Source organism: Epinephelus moara, chromosome 16 (assembly GCF_006386435.1).
Source record: "Epinephelus moara isolate mb chromosome 16, YSFRI_EMoa_1.0, whole genome shotgun sequence".
In the NCBI taxonomy this organism is placed as follows: Eukaryota; Metazoa; Chordata; class Actinopteri; order Perciformes; family Serranidae; genus Epinephelus; species Epinephelus moara.
In genome coordinates, this window is record NC_065521.1 from 38,018,414 (window position 1) to 38,038,817 (window position 20,404).

General features: G+C 40.4%; 2 protein-coding genes across 2 annotated transcripts; both read left to right on the forward strand.

The window, feature by feature from the left end:
- The first annotated feature begins 1,041 nt into the window (after positions 1-1,041).
- Positions 1,042-10,442, forward strand: scrt2 (scratch family zinc finger 2). Its single transcript, XM_050065630.1, has 2 exons — positions 1,042-2,309; positions 5,839-10,442. Exons 1-2 carry the CDS (start codon positions 2,150-2,152, stop codon positions 6,636-6,638), a joined length of 960 nt encoding a protein of 319 aa, XP_049921587.1. The 5' UTR covers positions 1,042-2,149; the 3' UTR covers positions 6,639-10,442.
- A 7,485-nt stretch (positions 10,443-17,927) lies between these two features.
- Positions 17,928-19,705, forward strand: srxn1 (sulfiredoxin 1 homolog (S. cerevisiae)). The gene is made up of 2 exons (XM_050066016.1): positions 17,928-18,219; positions 19,199-19,705. Exons 1-2 carry the CDS (start codon positions 18,004-18,006, stop codon positions 19,406-19,408), a joined length of 426 nt encoding a protein of 141 aa, XP_049921973.1. The 5' UTR covers positions 17,928-18,003; the 3' UTR covers positions 19,409-19,705.
- The last annotated feature ends 699 nt before the right edge of the window (positions 19,706-20,404 follow it).

Genomic DNA, 20,404 nt, shown 5'->3' on the forward strand with positions numbered 1-20,404 from the left:
AGCATTTCATCTATGGTGGAAAATAACAGCTGTGGGATATTCTGGATTATTTTAATCTACAAGTGGTCTTGATTTTTTATTTTTTTTTGCTAGACATTTCTTTCATGTGACTTTCGATAAATACATTTAAAAAAATAAATTGTTATGATAATTAATTAGGGCACTGTTGGCTTATTACAGAACAGAAATGTATTTTGACTATTTAAATAAACTAAAATTAATGTAAAATTACAACGCTGACACAATTAGTCCATCAGCTGATTTGCAGATGGCAAAAAATTTAAATTACCAGTCATTTTGATAATTGATTAATTAAGACAATTAACAAAAAACATATGTTCTCAGGTTACAGCTCCTTACATCTTAGGATTTATTCTGTTTTTTGTCGGTTTTATTTGACTGTAAATCAAATATCTTTGGGTTTTGAACTGTTGGACTTCCAGAGAATTATAGTGGACATTTTCACTCCAGACAAACAACAAGTAAAATAATCATTTGGCAAACTAACTATTAGCGGTAACACATGACAAACATGATTATCATAATAATCACTAATCAATAAAAAAATTTTGTAAAGGAGAATTTCCTCCTCCAATGCCTTCCTGATGTTGATGACTTTACCACCATTGCTGCTCGTACACACAATGGAATAAACTAAAATAGAACAGTAGAGACTATAAATCAACAGTATCTTCTAATGCCTACACTTCCTCCACTGATATAATGTGTGATAGTACAGAAATAGAAGCGCTAATTTTCCTTTAATAGTAATTAAATGTGTTGATTTAGTGCTGTGAGGCATGAATTAATTAAACAAGTGCTGTGACAAGTGTTTCCTGTTGATGGTGAATCAAACAGGTGCATAATTTCTGTTTCACTTGAAAATGTTTGGAGACTACCACGAGATTCAATTCTTCTGTCTAAATATTTCACTTTCATTTATTCTAACAAGGGAACAGAACAACAAACGCTGAGCTCGGATGATGAATATACAGCGTATAATGTAACAGAAAATGAGTTAGCTAATGTGTCCACATAAACACAAAACCAACCCAGTGATATTTAGCCAATTTAGCAAGCATGGATCTAATTCTAGATTTCACCCTAATCAAAAAAGATGTAATTAATTAATCAGATAATTCACTGCCACGCATGGCAGGACACACATCTGTGCAGTGGTAATGGGGAGGGAGAGAGAGAAGCTGAGCAGTGTAGCACTAGTACTTCCCCGAAGCCTGCTCGTCAACAGTGCTGGAATCCAGTGCAGCTTTAAAAGAGGTCCAGCACTCCCAGACGCTCAGATAACCTCTCCTGTACTGTACGTGTGCTCTCAGCATGCGAGTACAGTGCCGTGTGTCAAAGGGACAGCAACATTTGAGGCTGTTTGAGGTAACAGAGATGACATGAGGGAGGCAGCGCCTGTACAAGGCAAACATAAACTGTGCCACTTCATCTGAAAACAATGGGGGACAGGACACTGAGTGTGCTCTCATCCACATCTCCATTGTCTGCCCTCCTCTTTTACTCCTCCTCCGAGCATGGAGCATAAGCGGGGTGAAAGAGGGAGGGGAGAGGAGGAGAAGGGGGAGCAGCAGTGGGGGCAGTGGGGGTCTGGCTGTGTTCTTTCTCCTCTGTCTGTGTGCGAATGCACAGACGGTTCAGTAGTAATTTGATGTGTGTCCCCGGGGACATTTGATGGATTAAAGCTAAGCAGCTCCATTTCGCAGCACCACCTGATCTTCCACTGCCTGTGCCCCATATAAAGGCTGGCGTGATTGCTGATCTCAGCTAGTCTGACAGTCTCTCTCTCCCTCCTCTCTCTGTCTGTCTCCATCTCTTCTCTTCCTCACTGGTCCCTTAAGCCTGCTGCATCACAGGAGCTATCCAGTGCTGAACAGGATCGCTTTTATTTTTTATTTTTTTATTTTTCTGGGGGAAGCTGGGGGAGCCAGAGAGTATCACACAGCATTGCCGTCAGCCTTGTTCTCCACTGGTTTCCATTTTCTTTCTTATCTTATGTTTTTGGCCGTTGTCTTCACATTAACCGCAAGGATTACCGTCAAGCCAGCTCTGCTCGTGTGCTTCCTCAGAGGGTCTTTCATTTTCGCTCATGCGTTTTTCTCAGCTCTGTGTTTTTATCCATTGAAACATGCCCCGCTCATTTTTGGTGAAGAAGATCAAGCTTGATGATTTCTCTTCGTCCAACGTGGCCACTTCCAATCATCATCACCACCTGGACGACTCGTTCACTTTTGCACGCTCCATCACAGACTCGGTGACCAGCCTTGGGGTTCGTCTCAGTGAGAATGGTGAGTTAACATGCCTCCAGTCTGCCCTGCTCCAGTTAAAGATGTGCTAGCACTCCTGCCTGTAGAAAGCTCCGGTGCTGATTTCAGCATGCCTGACATTTCCACACTTAGCACAGATGGCTTCCTCTTTTGTTTTTGTGTCGCTGCGAGATTTTCTCTTGCTTCAGCCAATAACATGCTCATAGTGTGTAAATTAATGTGAGATGAGACATGCAGCCAGCTGATTTTTGCATCAATATCCTAAATAATCCTCTCCGGTGGCACCCCACCCCCATCACCCTGCTCCCAGACTTTTGTTTTTTGACTCCAGTGAAGGACAGACACAATTCAGGTCACAGCCACGGATTAGCTTATGTAAATAGGGAACCAAACGTGTGTATAATCAGGAGAAGCTCCAGTTACGTATTTGTATGACTGCACCAACCCTGTGGTGGCTGAACACACATAGGTTGACTGTATCTGGTCATCATGTGGACTAAAAAATTCATGAATATGAGAGATGAGTATCGGATGATACATTTGTCCTTAGCTGTTATTGTCCTTGAGTTCCCATCACGGTCCGATCCTCCCTTGCCCCCCTCTTCCCATCCAAATGGAGCATGCACAGTCTCCCCACCCCCATCGCTCCACTACATCTTTCTCTTCCTTCCGGGCATTTGAAAACTAGCAGGGGTTAGAGTTTCAGCCATGCAGGCCTATCGCCGCCACAAGAGACATCAACACACTGTACAGTAGAGCCGGGAGGGAGGTGGGGAGCCGGGCTGAAGGGGTAGCAAAGGGAAGGAGAAAAGGAGACAAAAATGCTTGGGGCAGCAATGAGGCTGATCACGTGACAGAGGTTGTACAGTAAACATGACGAAAGGCACATAGCTGCACTGTGGTCAACACACGGACCGGTCACATTCGGCTCCAGTCTGAGCCGAGAGGCGACCTTCACTTTCACGCTCTGCTTTAAGCTCGCCGCTTCCATTTTGTGGCCACGTTTAGAGGGCCATATGTGTGTCTTTGTTGTGATTTGTTGGGATATTTCCACAGCGAGAGAGGCTTCACAGTCCACAGCTAAATGTTGTGATGATGCCCACCTGTTATTCAACCGTGTCAATAACAAGGCTCAGTGAATTTTAGTTGGATTGGGATTAGTGGAATTAAAACTGTCTGGGCTGGTTTGTGAAGTAAAATGGTTTGCTGAATCAGAAATAAGATTTAAAGCAAGAAATAAAAACATGCATTTTCTATATATTTACCAGAAATATTTTACTTGTGATAATTGTTATTCAGATTTCCTGCTGCACCATTTAATATCATTATTAAATAACCCATGTGTGTGTAATTATTGTCACTCTCTATTGTTCCTGAATCTATTGTTCAACACTATAAAAATAAGCATTATATTAAAAAGGAGAAAAGCACGATAAGGCCCCACACTGGTGTTGACAAAAGGCTTTTAATTTGAACAAAAGAATCTTTTCGTGCTGAGTCCAAAAAAAAAGAGAGAAGCAAAATAAAAGAATTCACAGCGTGGCTGAAATACCTAACATCAGCACTTCTGCCGTGCCAGGAGATTTTCTTTCCCCCCATTGTGGAGACATTTGACTTGAGTGTCTGTCGAACAACAAAGAGGGGTGGCTGAGAGGGTCCATTAATTACATGCTTACTTTGCATTAGAGGAACGAGCCTATGAGCTGTAAAGGCTGATACAGCGCAAGTCCTAAATGATGAGCTCTGTGTCTGACCTTGGGTAATTGAAATATAGTAAACAGCTCTGCTCACATTGATACAGTATGTTTTGTCAAAAAAAAAAAAAAAAAAAAAAGATAAGGGCCATGTTGTCGTATGTAGCGCAGGTCCCCAGGCTACAGTGTGACTGTGAAACAGGTGGATGTAGCAACAATAATCATTGAAGCTGCAGCATTTGTACATTTAATTGTAATTGTAAGAATTTAGTTAAATAAAAAAAGATACATAAAAAAATATTTCTTATTTTTTAAATTGTGGTTTTTGAAGGGAAAGGCTGCTCTCTCTCCTGGACAAACACCATCTGCGTAGTTTAAAACAGTGAACCCATGCAGTGCAGCATAATAATGTGTGCACAGGCCTGGTGTTTCCCTGTCCCCGGGTGTCATGGTCATGTCTTTGACAGAGTGGGTGTGTGAACAGAAACCCTTGGGAATGGAGACGCTGTAGTAAGAGAGCACTTCAACTGATTTCTTAATGGCCCTGTTTCTTGAAGGCGCTTTAGTGTGCTCGCTGCTGCAGACAGGTGACCCCTCTTCACAAACAACGTGTCGCACATTATCAGGCCTCAAGCACACTGTGCTCAATAAACTATTATTGTGTGCGCCGCAGATACTTGATCTGTTCCTCGCACTATTTCTATCTTCTCCAACAGCTGCACTATTTTACATATGATAGCCTATTGATCAGTTCAAAACTTTGAATTTCATTAAAAGGCAGTCAATACCTAATTTCCACTGCTTGCTGCACACAGTGCCTGGGAATGGCTTTTTTTTCTGCAGTTATGCACTATTTCTCTCAGGAAAGGAGTTTCACCACCTTTTATATTTGCTCTCATATGTTCAACCGACAGAATATCAACCCTGGAGGTAAAATGCATTTAGTATTAATTCAGCTCCTAAGAGTCACAGCATAAGAATGTATTGAGTTCTGTTTGGATGCATTTAGCTGCCAGCAAGCCTTTTAGCTCATCTGGCACTGGGCTGCTTTGAAAGGAAAGGAAAGACATGAATGATGCCAACAAAAATATATCTCTCTGAAATCATGCTCTGTACAATTGGAGACATTTTAAATCACTCGTGGTGCTTTGTGCTTTGCTGCATCATGTTGAAACGTGCTTCACGAAGTAGCATGAAATCCTACAGGATGTAAGCAGCAGGATGTAACACGTTAATTTGGTCCAAAACCAAAAAATGCATTTGTTTGCAGCAAAAAGCAAACAGCAATTAATACATGAAGCACTCTCACATCAGACAAGCAACCTGTTTTGGGTGAATGTTTTTTTTGGATCTCTCACATTAAAAAACACAATAAAACCATACCAAAATAAAAATTCTGGAGAAATAAGATATTTACGGTTCAGATTTAGAGCTGAAACATGATCATCCATGAAACAAGCATGCAGAGAGGCCACAGCCAGAGAGGAAGGACATGCCATAAATAAGGAAATGGAAGTCTAATCAATGAGACTACTGTATTTGAGAGGGGCTTTAATACGCATCTTACACAGGAGGCTTCTTTGATGAGCTATTATCTAGCGCTCATCCTCACTGTAAAATTGCAACCTTCCTATACGCAGCTGAGTGCGTCATGTTTCCCTGCATCACTGCACTATTGTGCGTACAACCTGTGAGTTCTGGAAAAAATGCAATTAGCTCTGTGCTGCCACTCACTCTTTCACCATTTTACGAAGGGCAATCATCCAAGATGATAATCATGTAATCACCAGCATGTCACTGTGTCCTTATCCATCACAACCCCTGGCCAACTGTGTTTGCGTGTGTCTCTTACTCAGGCTACATCCAGGATTACATCACGCCATCTGTATACCAGGGGGAGAAGAAGATGGAGCACAAGCTGGCTTCGCCGGTGTCGGACCCCCTCTACACCCAGGTGAGCAGTGGAGAGGAGTACTGTGACCCCGACCTGAAGCACCCCGACAGCCCCCAGTCTGGCATGACAGCCAGCGGCTTCTACAGTGGTGAATCGGAGGCCCTGGCCGAGGGTTACACCATGGATGCCTTCTTCATCTCTGATGGGCGCTCGAGGAGGAAGGGAGACACCGAGAGTCGTGGAGGGGGCTCAAGAAGCAGCAGTGCCAATGGCGGGGCTCAGGAGAGGGGATCTGGCACGGCTCGCCACACCTGCAACGAGTGCGGCAAGACTTACGCCACCTCGTCCAACCTCAGCAGACACAAGCAGACGCACCGCAGCCTGGACAGCAAGATGGCCCGCAAGTGTCCCACCTGTAATAAAGTGTACGTGTCCATGCCGGCGTTGGCCATGCACATCCTCACCCACGACCTCAAGCACAAGTGCGACGTGTGCAGCAAGGCCTTCAGCCGGCCGTGGCTCCTTCAAGGTCACATGCGCTCACACACGGGGGAGAAGCCCTTTGCCTGCGCACACTGTGGCAAAGCCTTTGCTGACCGTTCAAACCTCCGCGCCCACATGCAAACACACTCTGCCTTCAAGCACTACAGATGCAAGCGCTGCAATAAGACCTTCGCTCTCAAGTCCTACCTGAACAAGCACTATGAGTCAGCTTGCTTCAAGGGCTCTGCGGACGAAGACGACTCTGGATCAGAAAACTAACCACGAGGAAAAAGCAAAATTTTGAACCCCTGTTGTCGGTTCACAACCAATAACCCTGTTCACTCTGCCCTCCATGCCTTTTTTCTTCCCTTTTTTTAGAAAGCAATATTTTCACTGAGATTACGTGAAGAAACTCTAATGATTATGGCAAAGACAATTTCAAAAGATGCTGGATTTTTTCCCTGCACAGTAGCTAATCGTCCACAGAAACATACAATCAAACAACCTTCCCCCAAATAGAGACTGTAGATGATAGTTGTACACAATTAAGCAACATGTGCTCGTACGGACGTGGGCACATGTAAACACACACATACTCACACAGACATGTATGCAAATACACACACACAAACACACACATTAATGTACGCACGTGTGCACACACATATACACTCACACACAGACACACTTACACACACACAATTATATATGAGGCCTGGCATGTGAATTTTTATCAATGACTATAATGATATTGATATCAATAGTAATAATATTTAGATTCCTGATATTTTATAGCAAATAGTAATGAGAAAATGACAAAAAAAAACATAAAAAAGGACTAACAGTGTTCTTTTGTTTTTTAGAGACAAAATGACCTCTTGTATTTTTATGCTGCTTTTTATTTGCTAAGAATTGAATTCTTTTGCAACTGCCAACATGAACTTTTTATGAAAATGTGAACTATGACAGTATTTGCAAAAAAGGGAGATCATTTTAAAAGGTTAAAAAGACAAACCCCTTTTTTCCACACCAATGTTTCAATTCAACGGATGTTATTTTTCTATTTGATTTTTCTAAATTTATTTTTTTGTGCTTATTATCCCTTGTTGATCTAAAGCATCTTTGTAACTGTGGGTATTCAAAAGAGAAAAAAAAGAGCAAATTTCAATAAGCTATACACGATCATAGGCCATAGGTCATTCAATTCAATTCTGCAAGATTTTAAAACGTTTAACAGGCCTGTTGAACAGGTTATCACACATCAAATTCATAGTCTCACCCTGATGTACAGACTTGGACTAAAACACTGGGAGCCAGACCAAATGATCTATTGTTATAAGTGCCATGTGCGGTTGACTTGTCTATAGCAATGAAAACTCTCGTTGTTCTTCCTCCACCATGGTGGCTTGCATAAACTCTGCTGCCTTTATGGTGCATCGTCCAGTCTTAAAGAGCAATCTTCACCCAGTGTTTGAGGTGCTCCCCCTCCGCCAGTGTTACCTCAGAGTGAAGGTATGGACTCACACACCCTCAGTTACAAAGTGACAGTCAAATTATTCTGTTTGTCTGTTTTATATGTCGCTCAAAGCTCCGCCCACGGTTTAGATGCATACCATCTATTTATCATGTAAATACTTTATTTATCTACCTATTTATCTATTTATTTATTTACCTTATTTTTGTGTATTTATTGGAGACTTGCTTATTTGTTAATTATCATGTATTTATTTATTGTTTATAATTTAAAAGATGAACATCCATTGACCTTGTAAGATGCTGCTGATCTTCAAAGAAAATGTTTATATGCATGAAAACTGTAGAGAGTCCATGGGACTTAGTTTTTTAAAGAGGAACAATGTACAGTACCAGTGTTAGGAGACTACAAGCGAATGAATGCAGAATTTTGTTTTTCGTGGCAATAACTACTGACACAGCAACTGACATGTATAACAATCACAGCTGTCCTGTTTTCAGTCGATTTAGGGCAATAAAAAGAAACAATGAAAAACGAAACACTAAAATATTCTCCGTTTTGCTGTTTCCCAAACGTCCACTGCCTCCTCGTGACGGGAGAGTTTTTTGGCCCCTTTTGTCTTTAAATCTCAGGCAATAAATAATTCCCAGAAATAACCGACGGCGATGTGCATGTAGACACTGCCGTGAAAAACACTATCCATTACATAATAATGTAGGTGTAATCTAGTTACACCAAGGTTTCAAAGGTGCAAAAGCAATAATGAACGCGATGCAGTAACTATGAGCAACACTCAGTCCTTTATACAGCGAGTCCAAAACTGCTACAAGTGTTAATTCGGCTGGAAATGGCTGCTATTCTTTAATATTAGTATCATTTCAACTGTCTATTGTTTTACAAAGCAACCAGGTAAAAACACATCTCTTCTGGCAGCTGAAAGGCAGGTGTGATTTAACTGCTGGAAGGTTACACAACAGGATTACAATAATTCTAATTTAAGTCACTGACATAATAAAGCATTACAATACGGTTAAATTAAAAGACATTACTGCTCCCAAATGATTCTGTGCAGTAAAAACAGCTGAGCAAATCTCCGAGGTGTCAAAAGAGAGAATGCATTGAGGTATATATATCTTAACCAGCACTAACGGAAATAATCTTGACGTGAACTGTTTTGGTAGGGAAAGTTTTTAAGATTGTTGTACTAAAACGACGCGCTGTAATGCACTCCTAACTCCCCCATCATTTGTCCCTGCCTCGCTTCCCTCCCCTATCAGCCGTCCTCATCCCGTCCCAACTGCCTCTAAACAGACGCACCGAGGATGAGATGTGCTGAAGTGGGATTGGCGGAGGGTGGCGGAGTGTGGGAGGATAACAGGTGTTTGCAGACAGACTGCAGATAGGGAGCGTAATTGAGTCGGTGAGCGACCTCCAAGGGGAAGGTCAAGCACCAGCAGGCAAATGCACTGTCAGCTATTTGCATATTCCAAATGGATGACACGATCGCGGTAATGCTGAGCTCGCCCCAAAAACAAAACAAAACACAAAACTGGGGAGAGAAGAAAAGAAAGAGGAGTTTATGCTCCATTCGGCCGCGCTCTCCTCCCTGTTTCACCGTCATCCTGTCAATGGTTGTCTAAATGCTACAGCTGAATCACCGCATGAGAGCATCCAAACCACCTGTCTCCTGATTAACTTGCAGTCAGAACACACAGTTTGGCACATCGCAGTATCACTGAACTAATGCGGAAATCACTACTTCCTATAGATTCTGTTTTATATGTTTAATGTTTTACTGTGGGACAGAGATGTAACGCATCTCCAAAACCTGGGGACTGTGTTTTAATGAGGCACATAAAAGCACGGAGATCATTAAAAACATCAATTGGAAATGTACTGTAGGCTTGTATCTAAAACTGGCAGCATTACAGATCGTCCTCGGAGAAAATATTAATTACAGAAAAGGAGGCACAATTTGATTCGAAACTGAATTTAGATGTAGGGAAACATTGTTCCTCTTTGATGATTTTGTAAATATATTTGTAAATATATCACAGCAATAATATGACAATGCATGTAGACATTTAATTGCTCTTTTTCTATTCATGTTTTTTTTATTAAAAAGAAAAGACAAATACAGGTACCAATTGCAGTCTGGGTGGCCACGCGAATCAGGGAGTGTCTTGATTAAAAAGCTATCTGTTGTAAGTCACAGACAAAAAAACCTTCAAACTCTGTGTGTTCTCAAAGATTTGATCATGTTCTGTATGATTTTTTTTCTGTTCTTGTTTTCTTTTATTAATGTGCCCGGCTTGGCTGCGCAATGAAAAAGTGCCAAAAAGTATGATTTCCATGACAAAAGCCTTCAACATATGGTTGGCTGCTTGAAACCTTCCATATGGTCCTCAAAGAAAAAAAACTGATTAAGATTTTCCACTTTCTTTCTCACTCTCGCTCTTCCTCTCTTCCTCTCTTTCTATCTCTCTGTTCCAGCTGAGTATGAAGAAACTTAAGCCATGATTGCTGAGGGGTGTTTTGATTTATCTTGTTCTGCTACAATTAATAATGATGACAACAATAGCAATGATAACGTTAATAAAAACAATAGCACAAGGAACCTACAAGTCCACTCTTGTTTCTTTTAAAACTGTCAAATCTGATTTTATTTAAGGAGAAAAGGGTGTTTTTTTGTTTCACTGAGTAGACACACACACACACACACACACACACACACACACACACACCCCGCAGGTGTTCACTGACAGCCCAACCTGTTCATTCAGTGTAAGTTTTTATATATTTTTTACACCTTTCCCCCCATAATATATCATCAAACACACTGAGGGAAATGGTGAATCTGGAATCTGTTTGGAGTAGCCCTTAGTCAACATTAACACACTGAGTAATTATAGTTATGGCTATAATGTGCCATCAGCTGTAGCCTCCTCTGTCAATGTTTGATGAATTTTACGAGCTTTACTGTCAATTTACTAACTTTTAATTTCACCGCTACGAGGCACGAAAATGCCGATATCCTTTGTTTTTCACGGCGGCTGTGAACAGGAGCGGTCAGAGGACCTGACAACACCAATACAGCTTTGAATAAGAGTTCCTGAGATGTCGGCGTTATCAAAAGCAGAGGCATCTGTTCCACCACTATTAAGCCCTTCCTGGTCATTAAATTTTAATGGAACATTGATTTTATGCTGGGACTACTCTTTCTGAGTGACTCAAAAGCCAGAGAAAAATATGGAACAAAATAAAAATGAATCATGACAGCGGACAGGGATTATTATTCTGGGGCTTTTCTTGATTGGTTTCCAGGGAATATACAACACTTGAATTCAATCGCTTGTGTCCTTCAGTGTCCTCCAGCAGCACAGCAGCAGTATAATGAGACAGCAGGCAGAGCAGAGCAGAGCAGGGACTCAGAAACAAGACACTTTGCTGCACTCTCTTCTCCTCTGTGTGGGAAAGCTGTGATTGCCACTGCTGCTGTTACACGCTTCCTGTTATGTCACCGAAGATAAACAAAATAAATCTGTATTCACATGTTGCATTTTCTAAGAGTCAAATGACAAGTTCACAACCAAGTGCTGATTCCTGTGCACGCAGCAAACAGCTCACAGTGCTGCAGATCAGCACATTGCAGACTGCACATCAACATTCATGAGGGGTACTCACTCAAACTTTACCCTGGCAGATGTTGTCCCTTATCAGATTTTATGATGAAAGTAAATAACTGATGTCATTACATGGCAATGGACTGTAAAATGGGGACCCATGCAATCCAATTACATCACCCGTGGGTGAGCTGTACAGCAGCTATGAGTGATCAGCATTGTGAGGCAGGAAAGGAGGACGTGGCCCCGTCATACATATCCCTGCAACACTCTCCAGCACGACAGCCTCCCGCCGCCACACACACTCAGAGGACATCAGGTAAATTATTGAAAACAACCTGCAAAATTGAACGCGCTACACTCTCACTTCAAAGATATTGACCCGAGAACACCATCATCTTCTGAGCAGCCGTCTGAGTGAAGATATAAGTACTCTGGCGGGGTGAGGGGTTACCGCAAGGTTACTGCACAGATCTTCCTATAGCAGCAGAGATACAGCTATTAAACAGCACAAATTTGGAGAAAGATGGGCTAATTTTAGTTTAGTAGTTTAGTAGTGACATTCCTAACTGCTACCCTGCACAGACACATTATCTCCACAGCTAAGATGACAGGAAAAAAGAAATATGGGGGAAAACTATATTTGTAACAGGTTCATTAACAAGTATTTGTGTTGCAACTGGTGTCTTTCAGTTGCTCACACATGATACAGGAAGCAACATGTCATTTTAGAGTCGAACCAATTAGTCCATTAATTGCTCATCTAATCAGCAACAATTCTGATTAGTGTGTGAGTTGTTTGTTGAGCCTCTAAAATGTGAATATTTACTGCTTTTCTTCATCTTATGTGACAGTAAACTACATGTGTTTGGGGCTTTGGCATGTTGACTATTTTCCAGATATTTTACAGATCGATCAATCAGTCAACTGAGGAAATAATCTACAGATAAATCATTTAAAACAAAAATATTTGCTAGCTGCAACCCCATGGTATTTATACAAATTCTAAATTGGCTACCCTGTGCAGAGAAGTGATCTTGATTGCTACGATGACAGTAGAGCTGAACAATTAGTTGATGAATCAATCAGTCAATCAACAGATAATCTGCATGAACTCTGATTAAAGATAATTTATTTCAGCTACTTAATCAAGCAGTAGTCCTAATATTTCCTGGTTCTAGCTTCTCAAATGTGAGCATGTGCTGCTTTTCCATAATTTTAAGCTGAATTTAAATGGATTTTAGACTGTTGCTCTAAAAACACTAGACACCTGAAGGCCTCACCTCGTGCTTTCTGAACCTGTTTTTTCTAACATTGTGGAGAGAAGGAAATTATTATTATTATTTTTTTTTAATCCAGTCCAAGAAGAACATAGAGTAAATAATAATTTCCTGATGGGTTTCGCTGTCCATTTCAAATTCACTCCTGAAAAAAGCACTGTAGCTGGGGTGTCTCAGCAGATGACAAACAACATGTCTTACTAATTAGAAAAACTATCATTACTTAATTCAACACTCCTTGAACTGGTGCCGGCCTTCCCTTTGACCCTTCCCATACATCTGGCGCCATCTGTTGGCTGATCACCAACTGTCAGCATTAATCCAACAACAACAACAACAACCTTTGTCTGTTGACGATGGTGCCATTGGTTCAACTGGATCATTCAACTGAAGGAGACATTCAGCTGCAGGCCATTTTATTTTCTTCATGCTATAACCAATCTGCACACATACTGACCAAAGTCGCTCAACAAGAGGTTAGTAAAACCATCGGGTTCAACTAGTCAGGGCCAACCAACTGTAACTGCCCCTTTAAGAGCTAACAGTTTGTCTTTTCACATTCTGCATCACAGGAGAGATGCTCATTAAAAGCGCCTCCATTCCTCACTGTTTCATCAAGTGAGACTGCCAAGCTCTTTAACTCAGTGTTCTTGATGTTTGTGCTGTTTGTGTAAAACCCATCTGTTTCCTCGTCTCTCTGTTGGCAGAGGGTCCACCTCATCCGTATGCTTCTCTTTTTGAAGTCGTGTCAAAATCGCATTTTTATGCATCTAAGATATCCAACTTGTCATCAGCACTCAAGCAAAAGTCAAGGAGGGCACTCCTTAAATAGCTCCTTTTTTCTCTCCATATACCATACATGCAGAAACAAGGATAACAAAGGAATTACAGATGTGATATTTATCATTTCTTTTACACATAAATAAGGTAATTTTAACAATGCTTTTGTGGCTTTCTGTGCTTACATTTAAGATGTAAAAAAAAATGCTATTGTGCCTCTGTTTTTAAGCTAAAGTTAATGAACCGGAGTGCAAATGGAAAGACAAACTACAGCTTAATCCACATCTAAATAACTTCACTCCAAAGCACCACTTTTCTCTCTGGGTGAGCAAATTTATTTCAAGGCAAGCAAGATCATTAAACAGAAATACCCGTTCTGGGCAGCTGTACTAGAAGGAGATAGTGCAGAAAATAATTTCCTAGGTTTAAGCATCGAGAGCCACCAGTGAATAATCAACATCAGTGAACAAATCAGCCACACATTCAGCCGCAAACACATCCACTGTTGCTAAACCGTGTCATGATTTCAGACACATTCATCTATCACAAAGCTATAGTTTGAAGACTGAAAATCGCCGTCAGAATAATTATCACTTTAAAAGCATGTCAACGTGTAAAAAAAAAAAAGAAGGAGAAGGTATAAATAAATATAGCTCACTTCCCTGTCGGAAAGCTGGCAGGTAATTTTCTCCAGCTGCTCTAAGTGTGACAATCCCACAGGGATTGAAATCTAATATTAACAGCAAATCATTATGTGGGAACTGTTCTTCCATGACCTGCCGCTGTACCTGTGTGACTAACTCAATCTAAGTAATTGAGATATGTTAGCGACTAGAATACAGTCCTGCTGTGACAGCAGAGGGTCACGCAGAGTGTAGTGGGACTCCAAACACACCTCAGCACCGGAGATGATTTACATGTCTATATGCTTTGACTGGCAGGCTCTGTTCTCTTCATGTGATGCTGGTTTCTTTTGGTGCGTGATGAAGTCGCTTTTGATTGACAGCAAAGAAGCGATTTGAAATTGACATCATATAAAGTGGTGAATGCCCAGGGGGGATATGTCACCATACATATTTACTATACTGTAGTTATTCAAACAGAAACACCAAGTCATGCAGCCAGCTGCACGATCCATGTCAGCATACTGCAGTCTAATTGGAGTTTTTCACTTGTTTTTATGCTGGTGTCAACTAAATTGCTTTTTAAAAAAGTGAGGTGGCTTTCAAAGCTAAGCTGCTTTTGGGGAAATTATAAACAGATTGTGGTTGTTACTGCAAAACTATCATATGACAATGAAGCGAGGAAGTTGATTACATTCGTCGCAGCACCTAAATTACAAGGTGCATTTTGTTCAGCTTTATTCCATGATGATGTATAATGTACTGATGGCGATGTTAATAATTACATACTATATATAGACCTCCTTCATGTTGTAACTGATCCCCGTGTGACCAATTAATCAACATAAAAGGCGCTGCCATTGTAGTTCAAAGTATTTGTAATAATTCAGTGTAATGGCCTGCCTCTACTGTCCAAGAAATCATTTTTAATTGTCTCATTAGAAGATGCTGTAGCTGTGGGTTGGAGAAAACAACAATAGTTCTGTTTCCGCTCCACTGCCACAGATCTTTGAAGCTTTCCACTTACCTGTGCAAAGCTGCGGGCCCAGACGTCCTTTTTGTAACCACAGCAACCTGGCTGGCTCTTTGAAATCCCTGCAAAAATAGAATAACACCAAATAGTGCACTTTGATGGAGGAAGCCTATATCATGCAACAGTCGACAATACAAAACACTGACCTCATTAAAAACTATTGTCACCAAAGGATTCTGGGCTTGTAGCGACTCTTTTCAACTGCATGACTAATTGCTCGAGTGAATTTTAATGAGAAACAGTTTGGCCATGAAATGAATAAGTTATCTTACAACAAAGGGTAAAGTTTGTGTTTGGTACTACATGCACATGCCATGAAGTACTACAACAGCTACCTCCAATACAGGCCTGTTTACATGATAAGAGGCGGACCTTAATGTTCTGTTTGACAGTTAAAAAAACATGCTTAACATTGCTTTATCAGCTTGATACTTGATAAGTGATTTTTTCTCATTTATAAGAGTAGCTTATTTACATGACATGTTTGATGACATGTCTTGAAAGTCTACTACAGAAAATCATACATTACTTCTGTTTGGGGTCACGGAGACATCCAATAGGTTGCATGCTTAATATGTGTGATTAGTGCCAACTTTTGTCATTGTAGTTTTATAACAGTTTGTTCCTGAGAGGTCTAATTGACCTAAAACATATAACCTCACCATGTAGGATAACATACTGTAAGTTTCCTTGTCTGTGGATAACTTTTGGTGATCAAAATGAATATATTTGTTAAATAATAGCACATATGACAAATTCACATGAAATATTTCCTCAATATTTGGAATAATAACAATGCTTTATGTTGATTTCCATATATTGTCACCTAAATCAAATGTGCAAGCAAGGGAGGGGTTACCACATCAGTACCTCTATACATTAATAAGGTCAAAAGAAAAGAAAACAACACATTTAGAGGAAGAAATCATTTTGCATTTAGTAGCCTATTATTATTTTGACACAAATAGCAGTGGGGCCTGTGGGATCCTAGACCATGAGGGAGTAAAGCCAGTGTTAACAGCAGATAAGGGTTGAGTCATTCAAGTACTGCACTTTAACAAATGTAATTAGCGACTTTGCATAACGGATAAGAGAAACACTCAGTTGCTCGATGTACAGCGAGAGTTAACCACTTTTCCTGTGGGAATATAATAGAAATAGAAGAACGAATATTCAAAGCAGCTATAATTGATATTTTTATACCATACGACAATGTGAGGGGGTCACTTGTAGTGACGAGCCTATGCAGCTCCCCGCAGTTTTATGGAGGTATAAAGAGAGTTTCAGCTCATTGTTCAGCTGCCCAGCCTGTAACTTTACTATTCTGGTTTAATCTCACTGCTGTCATTGTGTTGTTTTCAGCCTCAACAGGCAGCTGTTTTCAGCAAAAAAAGCTCTAAGAACTCCCTGTGCACTACCTGCTCAGCACCAGACAGGGAACAGAGTTAGCAACTAGCCAGTGAACATAAAAATAATCAAGATATAACTCTTTTTTTAGTCTAACGGAAATTGCTGCGCAGCAGCTGCAATACAAAGTTAGAGGAGTGCAGGTACAAAGTGTGCAATATTCAATGACTAACATAACAAAGTAGAAAAGCAATGTATAGCAAATATAAATTACAGTAAACTGAATGAAATAGTGATGCACGATAATATCAGAATCAGCCAACATGCTGATTATATTAGTATGTCATCCGTATCGGCCAATATCGGCTTTAAAATGAACTACCACAATCGGCCAACATGCTCTTTCTTATTTTGCACAATGAATGAATATTACATATACGTTAAAAAACATTGTATTTCATGTCTCAATCTGCTGGTGGGCCATCACGATAAGAGCATGCATGTATAATATGATGTTAAATCCACTACAGAAGAGACTTGATGATCACTAAAATCAGGTGGGGAAAAAAATGGATGTACTGATAACGGTATCAATTATTGGCCAAAAGAGCTGTTATATATCAGTATATCAGATACTGGCAAAAAATCAAATATCGTGCATCCCTAGAATATAGACTAGATACCAGTAAGGTGCAAAATATAAGAACTAGCTCACAGTAAGGATCAAAATATAAAATATAAAACTAGCAAACCATAAGGTGCAAATATAAGAACAGGATCACAATATAGTTCAAAATATAAAAACTAGCTAACAATAAGGTGCAAAATATGACAAAAATAACAACCAGTCAGGTGCAAACAGGTGCCAATGTGTCCTGAACATAGTGGAGCATTTAGCAGCTAAAGAGCTAAATAATGTTAATTCCCTCAGGTGTTGGTAGAGACCAAAACAAAGCTAAAAGAGAGTGAATATTTGACTTACATTCAACAGGTGGACGCAAACATGACTCTAGATGAATGACAGTGTTGCTTCATAACTGCTGGATGAGTAAATTAGCAACTATTAGCTAACAGCTTCACCATTTAGCTTGTTTTTGCTGCCCCCGAGTGACAGAAAACGGAGCTATGCTAATGTCAGGCTAACTTAGCCGCTGACCGTTAACTATTTAGGTAACTAAGATAGCTAGTTCACAGCCAGGCATTAGCATACTATGCCTCAAATGACATGCTTACAAAATGTTATCCTAAATGCTAACGAAACAAACATGACGAAGTTTAACTCAGAGTTAATTAGTGATTTAAATGTCACTGCTAGCACCAACCGACAAAAGGGGGCGTTGCAATTTACATTTGTGATTGACAGCGCAGAGGACCAATGAAAATCCTTCGTTAAATCTACTACGTAATACACGCTAGCATCCAGGAAGTGAAGAACTGTTTACACAGGGCTGTGTCTGTGGCTCTACTGTAGCTCGGCTAATTAAATGTTTCGGTTGTGGCACAGCACTAAAACAAGTCGGGTGACACTGTCGGGTTTAACCTGTAGAAACATGTCTGCTCAGTGTGACGTTGAAAGCAACAGGTCGATTCACTCGGACAGCCTCGAGGAGGTACATAACATCCCGATGAACGTCATCATCAGACCGATCCCCTCGGTGCTGGATGAGCTGAAAGTTCAGAGTCTGATGAACACCATAAAGGTAACAGTGTTTTATCTACTCTATGAATTAGTGTCTCATTTTGAGGTACAGTAAAATACCTGGCCTACAACAATGCTGTGAATTAGCCCCCCATTGTATAAACAACTATCGAGATCTTTTTCTGAAGTGAAAGTTACTAAATGCTGAGTCCTGCTACTAAAACAATACTAATAGCCCTTCATACAAAATCTTATTATGCTGACCAGCATTGGAGAAAATGTTGATATCCTGATCCGTTTAGTTTGGAGAGGAAGAGACCTGTGTGGATCATTTGTCTCCCAGTCAGGAAGGAATCCTAACTGGGAGAAACAGACTGCAGTGACAACAATGCTCTTACTTTTGTTATTGTTTTGATTGAGAAACTCCAAGTGAAAGAAATCCGTGAAACATTTAAGTAAAATAATTGATAAATGAATTGATTGTCAGTAGCTTGTACCAGAATTACATACAAAGTACCAGACCATGATGCAAGGACATCAAATTTACAGGAAATATATTTGAACATTAAAATGAATATATATTTCACACTGCTTGGTTGTTAAGGCCCTGCATGCATTTTTATACATTTAGCTACCCAGCATCATTTAAAGATCTTCACACTATCTCCACCTCCAGAACATTGTGATAATAACCCAATAATCAACCAGATCTCGAAAGGGACCATTCTGCATAATGAGTACTGGATACTGGATTTTTACTTGAGTGAAATGTAGAATGCAGGACTTTACCTTGTAATGTAGTATTTACCCAAAGTGGTATTTCTAAATAAAAGGTCAGAGTGCTACTTTCACCACTGCCTATAATGTTCTTACGGTAATCCTACAGGAGCAGGAGTTTGCACTAACATTTCCAGTAATCATCACAGTACAGTGCATCTTTTATTTTTGGAATATAACAGTTTATTAAAGACATTTTTTTACAATCATTTCTTCTCCATACTTGGTGTATGAATCAATTCTCCGGTTGTCTTTCCTTCCAGGACACAGCAGACATCAGTGTTGTTCCTCCCATTGATGTGCTCTGGATCAAAGGCAGAGAGGGAGGAAACTACTACTACTCTTTTGGAGGCTGTCACAGGTTTGCTGCGTATCAGAGGCTGAACATGCCGACCATCCCAGCCAAGCTCGTCAAATCAAACAACTCAGACCTCAGAACTTATTTAGGGGCATCAACTCCTGATCTGCGGTGATGGCAGAGCTGCTTTATGAGAGACTTTGCTCAGTTGGCTCACACTCTCACACAGTTATGACTCTCCTGTTAAAGCTGCAGAGCACAGGACTTACCAGCAGGGGGAAATGTAACTCTTCAGCTAAACACATGACGTTTGTCATTGGAAACCACTGAAATATGATTTAAAGGGTGAGAGTGTGTGTGTGTAAATTTGTGTTTCTGTGAATTCTACATTTTACCGAGTTGATTGTCTGTCATACATATAACCTTCAAACACCAATTGCACTGTACTGCACATAAAAAGTAACTTAAGTTATCGTTTTCTAGCAGTTATTTTCTTGCACGTCACAGTGGGGAATTTCTTTTTGTACAGCAAATGCAGATTTTACATTAGTAAGTGGATATAGCTGAGTGACACGACATAGCAAGGATCGATGCAGATGTTGAGGCTTTTTTGAATAAGAAAAGCACAGGTGCTACATATGACATACATGACAGTATTCTGATTTTGATGCTGGTCATGTAAACAGCATATTCCATTTGAATATTTTCAAATTAGGCCTTTTTCCGAATGTAGTATTTTCAAATTAAGAAATGTTGCATGTGTCGATATTATTCTGGTTTTAGGAGCATTCTTTGGACATGTATACAACGCATTCGAAATATGTGTCAGATGAGGTTTTTACAGCAGTTTGCCTGTTTATTGTCAACTCTGTGCGTTGTCATGGAAACATTGAACACAAACCAACTAGCCAGCAGTTTGCAGGGCTGAAAGTTAGAGATGCATGCCCACAAACAAAGACTTTGATATCAAAAGGTGTTTGGATATGCGCAAATGTGGCAACGCTGACCTTTTCAAGAAGGTGGTTGAATGAATGAAAGACGGAGGCTGTGTTTACACGGTCCAACAAGGCTGCCAGCGATAGGAAACTTTGAAAAATCCTCTCTTGACCCAGTTGGCCACCATCATTATTAGACATCGATATTTGGTTGAATTTAGGTTGTGACGTCGGAT